At 41.0% G+C, this 22,585-nt stretch overlaps 1 protein-coding gene and 1 long non-coding RNA gene across 9 annotated transcripts in view; both read right to left on the bottom strand.

Annotated features, from left to right (window-relative positions):
- The window catches only part of LOC103458078 (MAM domain-containing glycosylphosphatidylinositol anchor protein 2-like), a 209,606-nt gene that overhangs the window by 106,619 nt on the left and 80,402 nt on the right, over window positions 1-22,585 (bottom strand). For all 8 annotated transcript variants that reach the window (XR_014085738.1, XR_532533.3, XM_008398638.3 and 5 more), the window contains 2 exons: window positions 22,184-22,456; window positions 725-1,054 (listed from right to left, as the gene is read on the bottom strand). Coding sequence is in view for 6 of the 8 variants with exons in the window: in XM_008398638.3 (XP_008396860.1) it covers window positions 725-1,054; window positions 22,184-22,456 (603 nt within the window). In the remaining 2 variants the exon portion in view is untranslated. The remainder of the gene's footprint in view (window positions 1-724; window positions 1,055-22,183; window positions 22,457-22,585) is intronic.
- Window positions 6,912-8,517, bottom strand: LOC145549936 (uncharacterized). Its single transcript, XR_014085741.1, has 4 exons — window positions 7,864-8,517; window positions 7,549-7,686; window positions 7,336-7,444; window positions 6,912-7,248 (listed from the first exon to the last, which is right to left on the bottom strand). It is a non-coding gene; the product is annotated as an uncharacterized LOC145549936 (long non-coding RNA).

Raw genomic sequence — 22,585 nt, 5'->3', positions numbered from 1 at the left:
AATTGGCAGCAAAAGACCTGATCGGAGCATCCTTATTATATACATATTTCCATTTGATTAGCTTCTTACATGCAGTTTATTGTTTTAAGCAGATGGCTCTTCAGAAGGAGAGGAAACAGTTCCAGGTTTGGATGCAGCTTCTCAGAAGTTCCCAGTGATCCTCTTACTCCTCCTGACATCATCTTCTTCACTGTCTCCTCATCTTTTATATACTTATTAAAATATTTTTTCATGATTCCCAGAATATCTCAGCTGATTGTTTGTGATTCTAATAAATAAATTTTTATGAAAATATTTTTGTCCATGTTCATTGTGTAAGATATAAGCTTACATGATGATGACAAAAATAAGAGAAAAGGTTTGGTAAAAATATAGTAAATGTCGTAAATAAGTCATCCAGTTATTAAGCATAAACTGGCTAGATGGAGGTTGGTAAATATTAAATATTAAGTAATTATTTTTATATAATTACTTTTCTTATCAGTGCAGAGCAAATGAATAATGATTAAACCAAAAGTTATTCATCATGCTTAGTCAGTAGAGACAAATAATTTAGAAGCAAATGGTCTCATGAAGAGCACGAAGGATTTCATTTTTAGTGGAGAGTCATGCTTCACTCTCAGAAGTCAGTAAAGACGTTGGAAAAACAGTTTTCAGTTCCACAGAAAGACTATTTTGGTGGCAAAAATGATTTACCAAATCATAATTCCAGGGAGTACCTCACCTGTGGTTGAAGAAATATTTACATCAATGCTGATCTCTGGGATTCCTCCATTTCTCAGTGATGCCACACATGTGTAGGTGCCAAAGTCTGTAAATTTTAGATCAATTATGTCAAGGTTGGTGGTTCCTGGTGAGATGCTGGGGTCAGTATGGGTGATGACCATTCGCTCAGAGCTCTTCAATGGCCGGCCATTCTTTAGCCAGCTGAACTGCAGCTCCTCTGAAGGTGTGGCTTCCACCTGGCAGCTAATTTTGACCTCCCGACCAATTTGAATGTTGTCCTCATTATGGTATGGGTCTGGTGTGATCCAGAACCGACCTTTACGTAGTCCTGGAATAAATAATAGAAACAGTAGAGACAATGTTAGATAGAATATTAAATTATCATTCTTATCATAAGGCAAGAGCTAAAAACTAAAACAGATTAGACTAAGGGAGAAACTGTAATTGGTCTGAGTTGCTGGACAGAGACATGCAAGAGATCAGACTCTGAAGACTCTGGAAATATATGGATAAATATTTCCAAAGATTTCTGATTGAACAGAAACCAGACTTAAAGGGATCTATGATTAATTATAACAACATACCTTTTTTGGGAAATGTTTATTTTAGATGTAAAAACAATACAGTAGTAATACTAGTAATACTGAGTAATAATATTTAATTTTTAGAAAGTTTAATAAAATATTGTCACACAAATTTTGCCATGTTCATGCTGTAATGCATTCTGGGTAAATGACGTCAAATGGTCCAACTGCCTGGCTCCTCCAGCCAAAACAATGACATTAGTAACCCTTTTCAAATTGAACCAGAGTGTATTGAAATCGATCGGAATGTAGAAATAAAAAGAGGTGATGAAGATGACCTCTTGTCCAGCTGGTGTTTTGCTGCTGCTACTGTTGAGGAATATAATTATGTTAATAGTTAAAAGTTGTGTTAATTCACATTAAGATATGTTTTAATGAAAAGGAATGTGTTACGTTGTGCTGGTTCAACACCAAATAAGGTGTTGTACGAGACATTCCTGGCAGTCAAGGGACTCAGCCAGAGTCTCTGTTTGGACAGATAAGAACTAACAATCTGACTAATGGTCCTCTGAGGGAGCAGATTTAACTTCCACGAGGTCGGCCCAGAATTCTCGGAACTTCCAACACACACTCAATGTAAAACAGAGCCAGAAGCCAGATTCAGAACGCTATTGGTCAGATGGTTTCCAATACACAACAGCAGACTGAAAGCGGTATAAATGCTCGAAGCCAGAAGAAGAGGACAAGACATTTTGGATTCTGAGACGATGAAATGAGATGATGAAAATGTAATATGTGATTCCGCAGATGTGCATTAAATGTCTTCTTGGTTGTCAGTGAGCCGGAGAGAATGGAGTTTTGTGTATCGTCTCTTAATTCATGAGTTTAGCACCTTTGAATTCCTCCATACTACTGTGGAAATATTAGATTGATTGTTTTTAGTAGGCCTCAATTTTGTTTGTTTTGCACTCCTGATTTAATCAACGTATAGCCTAATCATTAGAGTAGTGGTCCCCAACCACCGGGCCGCGGACCGGTACCGGTCTGTGAACCAATTGGTACCGGGCCGCGCAAGAAAGAATTAAATATTTCCGTTTGTTGTATTATTTGAGTCTGGAGGATCTTTTATTTTGAAAATCCTTTAACCGGATTCTCTCGGTTATGTCTTGCGCGCCAACATTGAGCCTACAAACAACAAAATGAGTAAGAAACAAATCAGGTGTCTTTGGAAAGTTTCTTTGCGAAGGGCAAAAGGCCCAGAGAAAAGACAGGAGAATGGATTTATCCCGGACCGGTAGGTGAGTCCCACGTTACAAGTCGCTCTGCGTAACATGCGGCGACCGGCTGATAATGAGGCAATGAAGCTTCAAGCTGCTTCACCATGTAGAGACCAAGCAGGCTGTGGATATAAGCAACACTTCGGGTGTCATTGTCTCCCATCACTCCCAGATCGGACCGTCTCATTGCAGAGAAACAATCTCAGGGCTCCCATTAGTCATTATTGTGAGTTAAAATTTTCACGAAAGTAAAATGTTCATTTTTGTGGCGCATCTGTATCTTATTTTGAAGGGATATGTAAACGTTACCATAGCGACCAGAGTCAGAGAGCGGTAGGGCAGTCAAGAGGAGAGGAGTGGAGCTTGTAAGTGTTAAGTCTGGTTCACAGTGGCATGATTTAAGAATTGTCGGCTGATTTCCAAACTTTTGTGACCACACACGACACGAGCCGAAAAAAGTACAACAGGTTCAATCGGTTCATGTGTCCAGCCACAACGCTGGAGCAACACACCACACACGAACCGATTCCACTCACAAACATCCTGATTTCAGAAGAAAATCCAGTAAAACCCCCAACATACCACACGTGAATTTAGAATAATCAAACACGGGTGACGATGTAGAAGCAGTAGTGATAGTTTGTGGACTCATTATAAGCATAAAAGACGTAACAAAAAGAAAAGGCGTTTGATAAAAGATGGCAGGAGCAGTCGCTCTATTTGCTGTACTATGATTTGGAGGGGAGTTTTTTTTTTTGGTAGTTAACATTTTTAACTGAATAAACATGACCACATATAATAAACATATATAACAATGACCATTACATATAGTAATAAACATGTCCACATATAAGTTCTGATGTCCACTGGACTGGATTTGCGCTGTGTCACTGTTTGGGATTCCCTTCTGTGCTTATGTTACCCCGCTTTCTGATTGGCTACTTGTCACATTCAACAGGCTGCCTTTTCGCTTCCAGTCAGGGAAAAAAACACAAGCTGCGGTAATCAGGCCAAGACAATGTTGATGAATATGCCAGATTTTAGATCACATGAAAAGTAACACACCACACACTGCAGGACGTTGTAAGATTATCGTAAAGGGAAAAAAGGCTTTAGAAGCCATATCTGACGCCAGCCCCCCGACCCCCCACCCCCGGGCCGCAGCAAAATGACCAAGTCTTGACAGGTCCACAGTAATAAAAAGGTTGGGGACCACTGACCTACATGCAGCAATAGCCCACCACCATGTGCTACTGGCAAAGAGGATGAGCCCACTTCTAAACAGTGATGCCAGAACATATCACACAGCTAAAAACCCACCTTAATGTACTTTGACATAGAAGTAATTGAGCTAAAACCACTAGTCACTGCCTCATCCCTGCCTTTTTTCCTCAGAAGATGCGCCTTTGTATCTTTTCTAAAGTGGATTTTTATTTTCTTTGTGATTTTGTTATTTGATGATCATGCTGAGATGTTGGTGTGATTTTATGTTTGTGGTTGATTGAATAAACTACTAGATGAATGTGAAGTTGATGCTGGGTGTCTTTGTTTCACTTTTACACCCGGCATCAACAGGCCTGGGGAGATGAGAGGTGACATGAGCAACGAGTATAGAAAAATATCTCGTTCTCAGCACTACCTTCAGCATCGTAAATGAACCTCTGGTCAGACTGTGTGATCCAGTAAGTACTTCTATAGCTCTGTGTCTGGTTCAGTAACAACTGTTTAGGGTTTGATCTTTGCCCGGTGTCTGTAGTAGATTCACATTCAGTACTAGTTCTAGCTCCATTAGCATTTCCAGTAGTAATAGCTCCATTAGCACTGCTTGTCTTTGATGTTTCTCCCAGGGTCTGTAGCGCTGTATCCGGTTCGGCATCAGCTGTGCTGCTTAGGTTCTGGTGGTGGAAACACCAACAACGTACTTTGCTACCAAAGACGCAGACCTCCATGCATCCAGTCGGATTGGTGGTTTTAGTATTGGAGGCAGCATAGCTCCATTAGCATTTCAAAGAGCTTTCAACTCTGCCTGACACAGCATGGCATTTATTTTTAGTTCATTAAGGTAACAATCGTCTTTGTTAGTTCTGTTGCTATAAACGACTCAAAGTGCTTTGGAGAAATGTCGAGGGCACAGATTAGGTCCTTTTGAACTTGTGTTCCACTCTAACTCTCTCGCACTGCAATCTTTCTTCTTTCATTGGGAAATTTTCCATACATATATATATATTTTTATAACAGCCAATAGTGACACAGCGTAGCATTATCTAAAATTACACCAGTCAAACAATATGTGATAAATACAACTCAGATAAAGTTAGCCTTCTTGTAGACTCTGTGGACTCCAAGACATCAAATGACATCATCAACCTATCAGTGAAAAATGGCGACCTCCATGGGTGAAAAATATAACAAAAGATGTAAATTTTGAGTTTGGCGGATCACAAAAAGCAATTTTTTTAGTTAATAGGAAAATTACAACATAGTTAGACCGACATGTTACTAACTCAACATTAGTTGAACTTGTTAGAGCTGCTGCTGACTGACTCAGCAGCAGTTAAGTGTGGTAAAAGTTACAGGGACAAGTTAAATTGACCGATCTGCAATTTAATCGGTGTATAAACTTGAATCCTAACAGGTGAATGTGACTCTAGTGTAAAGCGCTTTGAATAGTTAAAATGACTGGAAAAGTGCTATGGAAGTTCAGTTTATTTACCATTAAATGCCAGTGAAACAGAGGCAAATGGTAGTCTGTAGCTGAGCTAATTTTGCTAAATGGTTGATAATCTCGCACAGTTTACCCACCTCTTCTGGAGAAAAACTGGGTAACAAATTGACACTTGAGAATTTTTATCGAAAACGTTTTACTTTTCTTGGCACCATAGTAACTGCCGCTAAGCAGGAACAAACTATTTCATACGGATCCAAATATGGATGTGTGCTTTTTTGTCTGGGAGTCGTAACATTTATGTTTTTACTGCTAAAACAATTTTAAAAAAACTCCAAAATTATTATGCCTGAGCAGTGACAGCGCTGAGAAGGTCTACTGTAATTGTACTGTTTATTAGGGTACTTTTACTCTTTGATTCATATACCTTTATGAAGGTATTTGCCAAGTGACATACATTGATTTTCTGAAGTCTGTTCAGAATGATGATGAAGTCTGTCAATGCCAGCTGCTGGCTGAACCGTGTGGGCGTGACCGAATGGCGAATTTCAATCCCTCGCCATACGCATATGATTGTCTCTAAATCACACATGCATCATCTGATTTGCACCAAACTTGTTATGAATGACTCTTGTGAATCTCTAAAAAACCCAATAGCATTAAACTATTGGACTCCACTGCGCTTCCTAGGTTAATCCTTCAGCTATATCTTCTCACCGCATCGACCGATTTGCACCAGACTTTTTGTGCGACGGGTGTGGGACTTGCGCGAGAGCATCTGCAGTGGCTGGGAGCTGTCGGTCAGGAGCCCTTGGAATTTTCCTAACTTTCCCCCTATTCAGCTTATTCTGAGCCCTCATGAGGTTTTTGTGTGAATTATGGGCACAACTTCTGCTACACAACACAACCACCATTTGTTTACATGTCAGCTACTTGCTAACAGGATTTCGTGAGATGTTTTAGGCTATAAAATATGTGGGTATGCCAGATATCACAGCTTAAATGTGGCAGTATTGTTTTACCACTGCCTACGCTACAGTGGTGGAATGATGACTTGAAGAAGTGGTTTCAAATAATTCGTACTAGCATATTTAGCTACTTCATTGACTCAGTTACTTTGGGTTTTCTTCCATTGGCTTTTTGCCCACAAAATGAAACAAGCACACATCATTTGAGAATCTCTTAAATTTTTGATTTTTTTTTAACCCCAATTCTTTTTGTTTCTGCACCTGTCGGTAGGCGATGAAAACTACTTCTTAGCACAGGGACACTGCCTTTTTGTTTTGGAAGCACATTCAAAACACACCCCAAGTTAAAAAAAAGTATGCTTTAGTATACTAGTATACTAAATTTTAACATTCTTCAGCATACTTTGATTGATGTACTTAAACTGAAATATTTTGGAACAACTTTTTTTGTGCTTAGTATATTTTAATAGTATTTCAATAGTATTAAATTGCAACTTTTAGTATACTTTAGTATACTGAACGTACTTTTTTGGAACAACTTAAAGTTGTACTTAGTATACTTTAAGTACACTTTTTTATGTAGTATTCAAGAGAAATATTCCAAAAATATTCCATATTGAGTGTAATATGGAATATTTTTGTAATTCTATATTTATGTAATTCTATGATAGAATTATATTAAAAATATACTTTTAATATACTACTAATGTATTAGTAATGTATTTAAATTACACTTAATTTTTATTTTTGAGTTACTGCTATTGCTAATGAAGCACAATTTTAATTACTCAAGTCTTTATTCATACTTTGTACATTACATGCATAACTACACTACAGTACTTACATTGTTTTAGGCTACAGTTACATGGAAAGATTAATTACACAAGATGTTCAAGGTAATTCAAATATTTTGTTTTATTACTGACATTTTAAAATTGTCCAATTTTACTCAACTTTATGAACTTTACATAAATTATCATTTACACATCAAAAGTGAACACATGAACATGAAAATTTAAGTGTGACAATAAAAAATGACAGTGAGGATCAACGACAGAACATTCCCGTTCACTGCACCTTATAGGAACCTACAAAAAAGAACAATAGAGCAATTAAACCGAGAAAGTATTTGTATTTAAAGAGAACAGAAAAATGGCAAATAAAAAAATACTTACAATTTTAAGACGTTGTGACTCGCCATGTATGTGACATCATCAGAACTGATGATGATTGGGACCAGATGCCTGGGGTGGAAAAACATTTCTGTTTGTTTTCTTTGCCTGTCTATGTTAGAAGTAGAAAAAAATAGTCAGCAATGTCATAGAATCAGTTGATGTTGGCAATAACTATGAAGTTGTTTTAAGTGTGGACTTAAGGAGACAAACTACCTTAAAATCTTTCCATCCGTGATCTGAACACACTGATCCTCGTAGGGTGATGAGGGGGGCTGGTGGTGCCCATCTCCAGTAGCCATCATATGAGAGGCAGGGTTCACCCTGGACAGGTCACCAGTCCATCCAAAGGCTCTGAAAGCCAACAACAAATAAAATGTATGAAAAAGAAATGTTAGATTAACAAGAAGAGAAAAATTCTTTCCAGTTACCTTTAAACCAAATCATGTTTATTAAGCACTTGGTGTTGGTAACACACCAGTTTTTGTTGTTGAAAATGTAGCTAGCTGCTCATTAAAAAAACAAACTTACATCATGAAGACAATGTGAAGGTTCATCTTCAGAACTGGTTGGTGATCTGGTGGAGCCAGAGCCTCTTCTGAGACAGGAAAGTCTTTAGGTTTCCTAACATCCGATTCCTCTGGCTTCCTCTTTCATCTTCATTTGCTTAGTTAGACTGCAAACATCCATCCATCCTTCCATCCATTTTCTTCCGCTTATCCGAGGTCGGGTCGCGGGGGCAGCAGCTTCAGAAGGGAGGCCCAGACTTCCCTCTCCCCAGCCACTTCTTCCAGCTCCTCCGGGGGAATCCCAAGGCGTTCCCAGGCCAGCCGAGAGACGTAATCCCTCCAGCGTGTCCTGGGTCTTCCCCGAGGCCTCCTCCCGATGGGACGTGCCCGGAACACCTCACCAGGGAGGCGTCCAGGAGGCATCCTTACCAGATGCCCGAGCCACCTCAACTGGCTCCTCTCGATGTGGAGGAGCAGCGGCTCTACTCTGAGTCCCTCCCGGATGACCGAGCTTCCCACCCTATCTCTAAGGGAGAGCCCAGCCACCCTGCGGAGGAAACCCATTTCGGCCGCTTGTACCCGTGATCTCGTTCTTTCGGTCATGACCCAAAGCTCATGACCATAGATGAGGGTGGGAACGTAGATCGACCGGTAAATCGAGAGCTTCGCTTTTTGGCTCATCTCTCTCTTCACCACGACGGACCGGTACAGCGCCCGCTTCACAGTAGACGCTGCCCCAATCCGCCTGTCGATCTCCCGTTCCCTTCTTCCCTCATTCGTGAACAAGATCCCCAGATACTTAAACTCCTCCACTTGAGGCAGGATGACCCCCCTGACCCGGAGAAGGCACTCTACCCTTTTCCGGCTCAAGACCATGGCCTCGGATTTGGAGGCACTGAGCCTCATCCCGGCCGCTTCACACTCGGCTGCGAACCGCTCCAGTGAGAGCTGCAGATCACGTTCCGATGAAGCCAACAGGACCACATCATCCGCAAAAAGCAGAGATGCGATCCTAAGGCCACCAAAACGGATCCCCTCAACACCTCGGCTGCGCCTAGAAATTCTGTCCATAAAAGTAATGAACAGAATCGGTGACAAAGGGCAGCCTTGGCGGAGTCTAACTCTCACCGGAAACGAGCCCGACTTACTGCCGGCAATGCGGACCAGACTCTGACACCGGTCATACAGGGACCTGACAGCCCGTGTCAAAGGGCCCGGTACCCCATACTCCCGGAGTACCCCCCACAGGGCCCCCCGAGGGACACGGTCGAACGCCTTCTCCAAGTCCACAAAACACATGTAGACTGGTTGGGCGAACTCCCATGCACCCTCCAGGACCCCGCTGAGGGTGTAGAGCTGGTCCAGTGTTCCACGACCAGGACGAAAACCACACTGCTCTTCCTGAATCCGAGGTTCGACTATCCGACGGACCCTCCTCTCCAGGACCCCTGAATAGACCTTACCAGGGAGGCTTAAGAGTGTGATCCCCCTGTAATTGGAGCACACCCTCCGGTCCCCCTTTTTAAACAGGGGGACCACCACCCCAGTCTGCCAGTCCAGGGGAACTGCCCCCGATGTCCATGCGATATTGCAGAGTCGCGTTAGCCAACACAACCCTACAACATCCAGAGCCTTAAGGAACTCCGGGCGGATCTCATCCACCCCCGGGGCCCTGCCACCGAGGAGCTTTTTGACCACCTCGGCGACCTCGTCCCCAGAGATTGGAGAGCCCAGCCCAGAGTCCCCATGCTCAGCTTCCTCAACAGAAGGCATGTTGGTGGGATTGAGGAGGTCTTCGAAGTATTCCGCCCACCGGCCCACAACGTCCCGAGTTGAGGTCAACAGCGCACCATCCCCACTATAAACAGTGTTGGTGCTGCACTGCTTCCCCCTCCTGAGACGCCGGATGGTGGACCAGAATCGCCTCGAAGCTGTACGGAAGTCTGTCTCCATGGCCTCTCCAAACTCCTCCCACGCCCGAGTTTTTGCCTCAGCGACAACCCGAGCCGCATGCCGTTTCGCCCGCCGGTACCTATCAGCTGCTTCTGGAGTCCCACAGGCCAAAAAGGCCCGGTAGGACTCCTTCTTCAGCTTGACAGCATCCCTCACCGAAGGTGTCCACCAACGGGTTCGAGGGTTGCCGCCGCGACAGGCACCAACAACCTTGCGGCCGCAGCTCCGATAGGCCGCCTCGGCAATGGAGGTACGGAACATGGTCCACTCAGACTCAATGTCCCCCACCTCCCCCGGAACGTGTTCGAAGTTCTGCCGGAGATGAGAGTTGAAGCTCCGTCTCACAGGGGGCTCCGCCAGACGTTCCCAGCAGACCCTCACTACACGTTTGGGCCTGCCAGGTCTGACCGGCTTCCTCCCCCACCACCAGAGCCAACTCGTCACCAGGTAGTGGTCAGTGGACAGCTCCGCACCTCTCTTCGCCCGAGTGTCCAAGACATACGGCCGCAAATCCGATGAGACGATGACAAAGTCAATCATCGAACTGCGGCCTAGGGCGTCCTGGTGCCAAGTGCACATATGGACGCCCTTATGCCTGAACATGGTGTTCGTGATGGACAATCCGTGACGAGCACAGAAGTCCAACAACAGAACACCGCTTTGGTTCAGATTGGGGGGGCCGTTCCTCCCAACCACGCCTCTCCAGGTCTCACTGTCATTGCCCACGTGAGCGTTGAAGTCTCCCAGTAGAACAAGGGAGTCCCCAGGAGGGGCACTCTCCAGTACCCCCTCTAAGGACTCCAAGAAGGGTGGGTAATCTGAACTGCCGTTCGGCCCGTAAGCACAAACAACAGTCAGAACCCGTCCCCCCACCCGTAGGCGGAGGGAGGCTACCCTCTCGTTCACCGGGGTGAACCCCAACGTACAGGCGCCCAAATGGGGGGCAACAAGTATGCCCACTCCAGCCCGGCGCCTCTCACCGTGGGCAACTCCAGAGTGGAAGTACGTCCAGCCCCTCTCAAGGAGACTGGTTCCAGACTGCAAACATGTTGAAGATAAAATCATTGATGAACGAGTTAGAACAACAACCTCACAATATCAATGTCTCTCTGTCTTATGGAGCTTAATTAAAACCAGGTTAAGTTTATGAATATAAGTATAAGTCGCAACAAACAGCCTCCATACAGTTATAACATGAAGCTGAATGATTGTTATGGTAATAATCATACATGTCACAATAAAATTGATAAAATAATTATTTATGAAATCAACGTAAGTTATATATCTTTACTGCACTGTTTATAATTAAATGAAGATAATTAATAAGCAAACTTACCACCAGCTAGCAACACTTAGCAGCCTTCGTCCCTCAGGGCTCCTTTTGTGACACACATTTCATTTCCATCGGTTGTTGTCTCATTGTGTTGTCGTCCAACTCGGACTAGGACGTCACCAGCTTGAATTTACAAAATTAGTAACTATTGTCAAAGTCCTCTAGACTTTTAAGGTAATATGCGAGTAAAAATGGCGAATTTGAATTTGAATCTTCAGATGTTTGCAGTGACATTCAGACATCAGAACCATTCAATGAATCAGAACCACTATGTTCTGGTTCTGATGGAATAAAATATAACCAGATATTTTATTTTGTCTTATAGAAATGTATTGCTAGCCCAAACATAATGATAAAACCTCAGATCAGCTGATTATTCCGCTACACATATAGATATAATTACATTCTTGCACTTTAATTTTTTTAATGAGTAATCTTTTTGATTTAGGTAATGCGGCAAATGATGTAACAAAATAGCCAAGCATAAACTTTATTATTTTTAGAAAAAAAAAGAAAAAGAAAATTCATATTACACCAAGCTAATGTGAATTTAGCGGCGCAACACTGAAGCTCAGGACTCTGACCAGCTTCGCCACTTTTTTCTTCTTTATTGCTGTCCGTTCTTCAGAGAAACAGCTGCCAGCAGCACTGCTAATTCACTGTCAAAACTTAACGCTTGTATTCCTGTCGCTCCCTGTGATTAAACTCTCAATTACAATCCTCTGTACTGCGCAGCTCTCAGATAGCAGATAGCGTGTCCGCTATCTCAGTTGTTGGAAAATTAAATCTGCATCTCCATAATGTTGGACAGCAGTAGAAAGCATGAAGTGCTCTAAAACTTGCTGGTAGATGGCTGCGTTGACCTTGGACCTCAGAAAACACAGTGGACCAACACCAGAAGATGACATGGACACTGGAACACTGGACACATCACTGACACTGAAAATTTTGACTGGACCTCAAGCAACGTGGATTCTGTGCCTCTCCTCTCTTCCACCAGACTCTGCGATCTTGATTTCCAAAGGAAATGCAAAACTTACTTTCACTAGAGAACATAACTTTGGACCACTCAGCAGCTGTTCAGTCCTTTTTGTCTTTTGTACAGGAGACAGCATCATAAGCGTCTCACCCGTGCTAGAGTGGCTTGACACAAGGAATGTCACAGCTGAAACCCATGTGGTGGTTCTTGAAGCATTAACACCAGATCCAGTCCACTCTTTGTGAATCTCCCCCACATTTTTAAATGTTTTGTTTCACAATTCTCTCCAGTAGGGCTGTAGCGGTAAACTAATCTAACAAAATAATACACTTTATTCTGTTCACAATACAATGTATATCACAAAATTCAACAAACAGTTCAATTCGATACATTTTTAAGATTTTCTGAAAGATTTCAGAGGGACAGAGTGATTTTGGTGACATTTTTTCTGTACTCCAAAGTTCAGTATGACTTTAAATTGTGCTGTTGCAATTAAAGTTTTTGTTTTGTGCTGCTGATCATTTTTTCCCCCATTTTTTCCTTCTGGTCCTGCATACAAGACGGTTGTTTAACCATGGTACAGAATGTTTTCCTTTTGCATTTGTTTTAAACTTTGGTTTTGAGTGTGTGTAAAATGTTTGGTCAAAAGGCCAAGGCAGCTGACCTTCTTTGCTGTGTAGAAGAATATAGTTATGTTAATAGTTAAAAGTTATGTTGATTCACATTAAGATATGTTTTTACTGAAAAGGAATGTACTGTGTCAAATGTACTGGGTCAATCTGTTGTTTTAAGTTGTTGTGCAAGAAAATTCTGGCAAATGTCCTTCCTGCTTGCATGCGAAGAAGTCGGGCTGAACTGGAAAATAATCTTTATTATTTCCTGTGTGACCTGTGTTCCATAGACTTGGATTTAATTAATTGAACTGATGGTGTAATAAATGTTGCTTTTGTTATACATTTGTTATATATTTGCTTTGTTTCAATGCTAATTGTGTGGCTTTGTGTACTTGGTTATGCAGAAAATGAACCTTTTTTCTCTTGTTCACTTATATTAGAAAATGAAACATACCTGTTTCATTTCATTATTTCATTCATTGTAACTGGTTGTTTCGTTACATGTCATTTTTAATGTATATGTGCAAGTTGGAACACGAGTGATTGGAGTAGGATTTAATGTGTCAGTACTCACGGATGGAAAATGGTAAATGGACTGAACTTATATAGCGCTTTATCCGATCATTTTTGACCACTCAAAGCGCTTTACACTAGAGTCACATTCACCCATTCGCACTCACAAACGCTCACACATTTATACACCGATACGCAGCTCGGTAAGCAATTTAGGGTTAAGTGCCTTGCCCAGGGGCACATCGACACGTGGCAGGAGGAAGCTGGAATCGAACCTACAACCTTCCGATCGCAAGACGACTACTCTACCCGCAGAGCCACAGTCGCCCATGTATACTTTACGAGTAAAAATAATATCAATAAAACTTGTAGAATCTATAAAATTACGCAGTCCTACTCTCCAAGATGTGGTTAGCCCTGTACAATTTTTTGGACCACATTTTTCCTTCCCTTCACCTCAATGAATGTGCTTGAACATAGAGCTCTGTGTACAGTCAGCCTCTTTAAGAATGATCTTTTCTGTGTCCTCTTGTGCAAGATATCAAATTCAAATCAAATCAAATTTTATTTGTGCAGTACATTTCAGCAGCAAGGCATTTCAAAGTGCTTTAAATCATAACAAAAACAAAAATACAAAGTCATGCAACATAGAATCAACCATCAAACATTACATTAAGTCAAGTGCCATCATTAAATTAGTAATTGATTATGTTTCAAATACAAATCTAAACAGGTGGGTTTTTAATCGAGATTTAAAGGCACCCAGTGTTTCAGCTATTTTGCAGTTTTCTGGAAGTTTGTTCCAAATTTGTGGAGAAGCAGCATTCAGCTTCTATGCGAAGCTGAATGCTGCTTCTCCTAATTTGGTTCTGAGGATACAGAGCAGACCAGAAGATCTGAGGGGTCTAGATGGTTGGTACAACAATAACAGATCTTTAAGGTATTGTGGTGCTAAACCGTTCAGTGATTTATAAACTAACAGTATTTTAAAGTCTATTCTCTGAGCTACAGGGAGCCAGTGTAGGGACTTTAAAACTGGTGTGATGTCTCTATCTTCCTGGTTTTAGTGAGAACAGCAGCAGCAGCTTATGGATCAGCTGCAGCTGTTTGATTGATTTATTAGTCAGACCTGTGAAGACGCTGTTGCAGTAATCAATGCGGCTAAAGATAAACACATGGATGAGTTTCTCTAGATCGTGCTGAGACATAAGTCCTCTAACCCTGGAGATGTTCTTCAGGTGATAGAAGGCCGACTTTGTGACTGTCTTAATGTGGCTCTGAAGGTTCAGGTCAGAGTCCATCACTACTCCCAGGTTTCGGGCTGATTGCTGGTTTTTAGTTGTAATAATTAGCTGATTTTTTTCATATCTGTGTTCAACTGATTTTTGTAATTCCCTCATGTCATTTTTTGACAGTAAATTTCTTAAGATCCACCAGCATCTCAGCTCACAACCCTCCCCCTGTCCTACTCTTGAACTTTCTCCTCCAGCCCACTCCTTCTCTTCCTTCCAGCTCCCAACAACATCAGAAATTACAACCCTTATACACAAATCCAAGTCGTCCACCTGTCTGCTTGACCCCCTTCCCACAGTCCTGGTTAAAGCCTGTGCCCCATCCATACTCCCTCTTATCTCTGCCATTATTCACTCCTCTCTCTCCACTGGAACAGTTCCTGCTTCATTTAAAATTGCTGCCATAACCCCCATCTTAAAAAAACCTGGTGCTGATCACTATAATCTGAATAATTTCCATCCTATCTCCAACTTGCCTTTCATCTCCAAAATTCTTGAGAAGATAGTAGCATCCCAACTTCACACTTATTTATCCAACAATAACCTGTATGAACTGTTTCAGTCTGGTTTTCGTCCCCTCCACAGTACAGAAACAGCTCTCATAAAAATCACCAATGACCTCCTTATGGCAGCTGACTCCGGCTTGCTGTCCATTCTCATCCTACTTGATTTGAGTGCAGCGTTTGACACTATCTGCCATACCACCCTACTCAACAGACTTTCCTCTATTGGCATCACTCAGACTCCTCTAAACTGGTTTAAATCATATCTCTCTGGCCGCACTCAGTTCATTCGGATCAAAACCTTCTCTTCCCAGCCTTCCCCTGTCACATCAGGAGTTCCCCAGGGATCTGTCTTAGGGCCCCTTCTCTTCATTATTTATCTCCTTCCCCTTGGCAATATTTTTCGTAAGCATGACATTGATTTCCACTGTTATGCGGATGACACCCAGCTCTATGTTTCCAGTAAGCCCGCCTCCAACCTCCCACCGTCTTCGCTTACTGACTGCTTGACTGAAATAAAATCCTGGTTCTCCTCAAACCTGCTTAAGCTTAACAGTGATAAAACAGAGGTTCTTCTCATTGGTACTAAATCTACTCTGGCCAAAATCAAAAGCTTCAGTCTTGTAATTGATAACTGTCCCGTTTCTCCCTCCCCTCAGGTAAAGAGTCTGGGTGTCATCCTTGACAGCACCCCGTCTTTCCAGTCTCATATTAATCACATTACCTGCTCGGCTTATTTTCACCTACGCAACATCAACCGCCTCCGCCCCTCCCTTACTCCCCATTCCACTGCCATCCTTGTTCACTGTCTTGTGACATCACGCCTGGACTACTGCAACTCCCTTCTGTTTGGTCTCACCCAGAAATCTCTTCATAAGCTCCAACTGGTCCAGAATTCAGCTGCCCGTATCATTACCAAAACCCCATCCATGCACCACATCACTCCTGTCCTGCAAAGACTCCATTGGCTGCCCACCAAGTTCCGCATAGAATACAAAATTCTTCTGTACACTTTCAAGGCCCTTTACAATCTCTCCCCACCATATCTTTCAAATCTTATTCATATTGCCATTCCCTCTCGCTCCCTCAGATCATCCTCCTCTATCCATGTCACTGTCCCCTCTGCCCGTCTCACCACCATGAGCGACAGAAAGCTCTGCTCCCCAACTATGGAACTCATTACCACCATACCTTAGAAACATAAAGTCATTATCAAATTTTAAAACCGAACTCAAAACACACCTTTTTAGATCTGCCTTTTCCACATGACACAATTGGTTTGCCTGATTTTACATAGATTTTATATAAATACATTGTTTTGTTTTATTTATTTCTATCTATTTTTAATTGTTATATTTTATTTGTTTCTGTCACTATTTTTTTACTCTTGTACGGTGTCCTTGAGTGCCAGAAAGGCGCCTTTGAAATAAAATGTATTATTATTATTATTATTAATAACTGAAGCTGTGCATTGATTCTGGTTCGCTCCTCTTTAGGTCCAAAGATAATAACTTCAGTTTTGTTTCTGTTCAGCTGGACAAAGTTTTGGCACATCCACACATTGATCTGTTCTAAGCATCTAGTCAGTGATTGGATGGGTTCAGAGTCACCTGGTGACATCGTGATGTAGAGCTGTGTATCATCCGCATAATTGTGGTAGCTAATCCTATGTCCTGTTATAACCTTAGCCAGTGGGAGAATATAAATATTGAAAAGAAGGGGTCCTAGGATTGAACCTTGGGGTACCCCACATTTGACCTTTGACCTCTCTGATGAGAAGTTTCCGATTGAAACAAAGAAATCCCTGTTCTTTATGTAGGTGTAACCTACGGAAGCGCATTGCTATCACGCAAGAAAAAAAAATTCGAGCGCTATCACGTTATAACGTGATACTATCTTGTTAAAACTTGATACTATCTTGTTAAAACGTGATATGTATCTTGTTAAAACATGATAAGTATCTTGTTAAAACGTGATAATTTTATGTCCAGGAAGTGGCGATATTATGCTAGGCTAGTACAGTGGCTGACATGAATTGGTCAGGTTTCCCTTCATGTTTGGTCTACACGGATATGGATGCTGCTTTGCACTGTGGTTAAAACCATTAATAGCTACTCTGAGCAGGATCCTACACAGAACGGGGCTGCACAGAAGGAAACGTCAGTTTGGTTCTCTAGCTGTGGCGGCGTTCCTGACTGACTGGATCGAAGCTGAAGTTGGCTTCCGATTGTAGCTTCTGATTCGGGAAATGGCTAAAGAGCGATTAGAACGGAGGCTCAGATGTATTTGCTGAACATTCCTTCCTGGACATAAAACTATCACGTTTTAACAAGATACATATCACGTTTTAACAAGATAACTATCACGTTTTAACAAGATACATATCACGTTTTAACAAGATAGTATCACGTTATAACGTGATAGCGCTCGAATTTTTTTTTTCCTGCGTGATAGCAATGCGCTTCCGTAGTAACCCAAGTGAAATGTTGAGTTCCATTTTCTGGTTCGCTACTATTGCCCTCCAAAATCTCGCGTTTGATTATATAACTGCAATTCTCACGAGATTTACTAAGCAGCCAATCATTGCTGAGCGTCTGGGTCACATGTAGCTGGAGTGAAAAGCATGGAGGATTAGAACGAGTTTGGGAGAGCAGAGCTGCAGGTCGGTTGAGCGTAACATTCTGTTTTTCTTTAATCTTGTATGATGCTGATAAAATTGTACCAACTTTAGGAGTCTCTGGTTGTGAGCTGAGGGAAACAAAACCTTATGAACTGCGGAATTGGTGAGTCATTTTATGAAGACTTAGCGTTATCAATCCAGATGCTATATTGCGACTCTGAACAAACAAATTGGAGAACAATGAGATGCCTTAAATATTTATTAAAGTATTTGCCTAGCTTGATGTTTTTTATATTGTTTGTGGAGCATAATTATTGACTTTTTATGAATAAGATTTATTTAGAAATGTATTTGGAAATGCGTTGATTAGCAAAACGATCATTAGGATTATTCATATTGCAATGAGTGCTGATCGTATTTTTTGTGTGCACACTGGAATGTTTTGATGATATTTGAGACTCTTCCTGCTTTATTGTACAGGCCAGGTTCGATGGTGAGCTGAAGAATCAGGTTCAAGAGCCTAAAAGGATATTTCACCTGAGGTGTTAAGATTTGGTTTCCCCACCAGGCTGGGGGGAAACTTCCTGCAGCCCATGAACAAAACTGTTCCCACTCTGATCTGACTTGTCAGTATATGAACTGCAGCAAGCCGTCTAAACAACTCACCCGATCCTGTTGAACCGCCCCAGTTCAGGGGGGTGTATGAACTGAATAGTGTGGCTTGTTGCTGGAACTGTGGAGCTGATTTGTTTTCTTTTGATTTAATATTTCATTCTTTGTGTATTTCCTTTTATTTTAATATGGCCATTTGAATGTTTCTTTTTTTCCTTATTGTAATGTAAATAATTAATCACTGTAAATACAAGGCACTCACATCTGCAACTTCTAGTCTGTCTACTCCTTCCTGAATCGTATCTAGACTTCTGAGAACTAGTCCATTGACCTTGTTGGTCATAATCCATTTTTTAGTTAGAAATATAATGTTAGTTAGAAATATTGCACAGATGCTACATTACATTCAAACCAGTTGAGCACTGGACCGGAGAGTCCGACCCAACTCTCCAGTCGATTCAGTAAAATGTCCTGATCAACACTGAGGTCCAACAGAACCAGCACTGTGGTTCTCCCACAGTCTGTATTTATATGGATGTCATTGAACACTTTGACTAGGCCAGTCTCCGTGCTGTGGTGAGATCAGAAACCAGACTGGAAGGAGTCAAAGTGATTCATTATTGTTAAGAAGTTATTTAATTGTTTAAAAACAGCTTTTTCAATAATTTTGCTGATGAAAGGGAGGTTGGAGATCGGCCTGTAATTCTGCAGTAGTGATTTGTCCAGATTGTTCTTTTTTTTATCAAAGGTCATCTTTTGGACAACTGTCAGGTCAGCAATCATCCCCAGGATTGTGTAACCCACAGAACAGGACGGAGACACCATTTAATAGTGTTTGCAGGTGTTTTGAGTTCATTTTCTGATTAGTGTGTAGCATCAGGGGTCTTCACTGGTAAACCTTTTCACAATATTCTAATTATCTGAGATATTAAATTTGGAGTTTTCATTAGTTGTCAGTTATAATCATAAACATTAAAAGAAATAAACACTTGAAATATATCAGTCTGTATGTAAGAAATGAATATACAAATTTCACTTTTTGAATGGAATTACTGATTTAAATCAATTTTTTCATGAGATTGTAATTTTATGACCAGCACCTGCATATGTGAGTGGAAGTATGTGTTATGGCTTATACATCACTGTGGATGACGACACTGTGGATGACGACACTGTGGATGACGACACTGTGGATGATCACACTGCCTTACCAGCTTCATCCCTTCATCCAGCATTCACACAAGATCTTTGGCTTTTGTTTTGGGGCCAATCTTCACATTTGTAATCCAAACACATTTACCTCTGGCATACAGAAATGTCTGTACTTGCATGAAGTTGTTTAAACAGAGCATCAAGCATATGTAAATTGTTCACAAGCCTAAAGCAGAATTGTGCAGCTACACAATTCTCTTCCTGACATCTTGGTTGATTTCTGTTTATTTTCTCACTGTTAAACAAAACCGTAGTGGGGATTCAGGATTAGTTGAACATATTGGCCTAAATATGTTGTAATTTTCCTAATAACTAAAGAATTGCTGTTTGTGAAATGCCAAAACTCATAATTACTTCAAAAGTTTACATCCTTTTTTATATTTTTCACCCATGGAGGCGTCATCTTTTCACCGATGGGTTGATGATGTCATCAGGTCCATTCTGTACTGGAGTCTACAAAGTAAACACAGGAAGGCTACCTGTGTTTACAGGCCTGTGTTGATATGTTATTTGCAATATGACAAACAACATATCGAATGCAATATTTTGTTTGTCATATTGCGTTTGATTGTTGTAATTTTAAATAATGCCACACTGAGTCACTATTGACTGTTAAAAAAAAAAAAGAGAGAGAAGAAAAAAATTTGGTGAATTTGGATAATTTCCCACATGAAAGAAAAAAGAGGGCAGTGCCAGAGCCAGAGCAGAAATCAACTTCGGAAGGATTTAATCTGTGCCCTCGACGTTTCTCCAAAACACTTTGAGTCACTTTAAACCACTTTAAACACTTTAAACCAGAAAAACTGACAAGGACTCCAACAGGTGATTGTTACCTTAACAAGCTAAAAGTAAATGACGTGCTGAGACAGGCAGAGCTGGACGCTATTTGAAATGCTAATGGGGAGTTGCACTGCCTCTGATACTAAATCCACGGGTTCAAGGCCACCCTAAACAGCTGTTACCGACACCGGATACCGGACTCTAACAGCACAGCTATCACTGAACTGCAAACAACGAGCAGCGCTAGTGGAACTGGAAATGCTATTGGATATTGGAGCTAGAACACCGGTACTGAATGTGAAACCACTACAACACCGAACGAAGTATTGATACGGCAAAAACCAGACACAGAGCTATAGAAGTTTTTAACAGATAGCACAGTTCGACCAGAGGTAAGTGTCATTCATTGTTTCATTTACAAAACTGAAAACAGAAGCAGCTCCTACGGCCAACTCTGTCCTCTTCCTCTGTTTGGTCCTCCTCCTCCTCATAACCTCGTTATTTCTAGGCTTCGGTCTATTTCAGTGCGTTCCGGTTCAAATTAAAAAGGCCTCAGTGATTTTTGAGAATAGGGACAAAATGGGTATTAGTTTTCCCATAATTTTTTTTTTGTTATTTCTTTCTAAAATACATTAAAATGAACTATTTCCACATTTAAGTGAGATTTGACAACAATTTCACTGAAAGAGTCAGAAAAACTGATGGAGTTGACAAAATGCCAAACTACCTCAATGTATATGATGTTATTCTGAAAGAAGCCATATTGTAGCTCATCAGGTCCATGGAATCTTTACGTTTTACCAAAATGAAGCTTTTATTTCACAAAATTTGATCAAAGTTTTGTAAATTATCAGTTATGGAGTTGACACATCATGGTTGTGATGAACAACTTAGGAATAAAAAGAAGAAAAAACTAAAGAATAACATAAGCTAATCAGAGCTAACTAGCCCTCTTAGCAAAGGAAGAGAAAGGAAGTGGTCATGGGGTCCTCAGAAGTTCTGGTGCCCCCAATAATGCCTGAGTATTTTACATTCTTTTCATTTCTGACGGTGTTGACAAAATTTCAATGGAGTTGGAAAATATATAAAAATTATTTTTAATTCAATTTATTGATACTTTTATAATTATTTATATGAATACTTATACTTAATAGTCATAATATATAATTTTACTATTTCATTAGTTGTTATAAACTATTATAATGTATTGAGTTCTGCTCCAGGACAAGGGATTTTACAGGCACCATCCACCTACTACAATGTTTAAAATAAAATAATATTCAGCAAACACCTGGAAAACATACATTGTTGTGCTCACATGACCCAGTAAGTTTAGTCAGATATTTGAAAAAATTACATTTTGTGTATATTTTATTCAATTTTGTGCTTTATCCAAAGGACCTGTTTTGTCCCCTATTCTCAAGAATCACTGGTCTAATAACGTTACTCATCACTGTTTTGGCTGGAGGAGCTAGGCAGTTGGGACCGTTTTAGAAATAAAGTTGAATGTTACAACTAATCATAGTTTAGAAGACAGTTATCCCTGACCAAATGTCCAAATGTGTGAGAAACGTCTGACCGTGACAATTGTTACAAAAAAGTGTCCATAAAATGTTTTGGCCAAGTTTTCAAGCATTTAGTAAAAACAAGAAAAGTGCAGTCGGATTTAATGTGACTGACTGACTGACTGACTGACTGACTGACTGACTGACTGACTGACTGACTGACATGTATAAAGAAAATAGGTTGTTATTTTACAAGTCCCAGTACAATCTGAAACTGGGGTGATCTACCTTTTAAAATTAGCTCCAATATCCATCCACCTATCAAAGGACAGGTGCCTACAGATAGATGTTTGGAAGGTGCTAAATTTAGTCTACTGCATAGTTCAAATAACAGACTTTGGTTTGAACAAAATGTTACTGTCATACCTCTGACCAATATGGTGATGAATTTCTTAGCAGGGTTTCCTACGTTGTTGGATGCAACACAGGTGTAAGTTCCTCCATCGTCATCACTAATAACCGGGACTGTCAGTGTACCATCTTTGACAATGGCTCTCCTTGGTAGCTCCTCATCTTCCAACCTCAACCATCTTAGTGTTGGAAAAGGATGTCCACCCATCACTTTGCAAACCAGAGTGATCGTCTCTCCAGGATTTGCCACCACAGGATCATCCAAAAGTATTTTAACAGAGGGGGGAGCTGGGGAGACAGAAGAGGAAAAATCTAGTGATGATAAAGGTTGACTACATATTTTATTAATCAAAGATGAAAGTCTGTTGTATTATCAAAACATTCAACAAAAAATTCAATACCTACAGAAGCAGAATA

The sequence above is a fragment of the Poecilia reticulata genome, chromosome 22 (genome assembly GCF_904066995.2).
Source record: "Poecilia reticulata chromosome 22, P_reticulata-male-v2, whole genome shotgun sequence".
NCBI classification, from domain to species: domain Eukaryota; kingdom Metazoa; phylum Chordata; class Actinopteri; order Cyprinodontiformes; family Poeciliidae; genus Poecilia; species Poecilia reticulata.
This window is presented reverse-complemented; position numbering and strand designations above follow the sequence as displayed.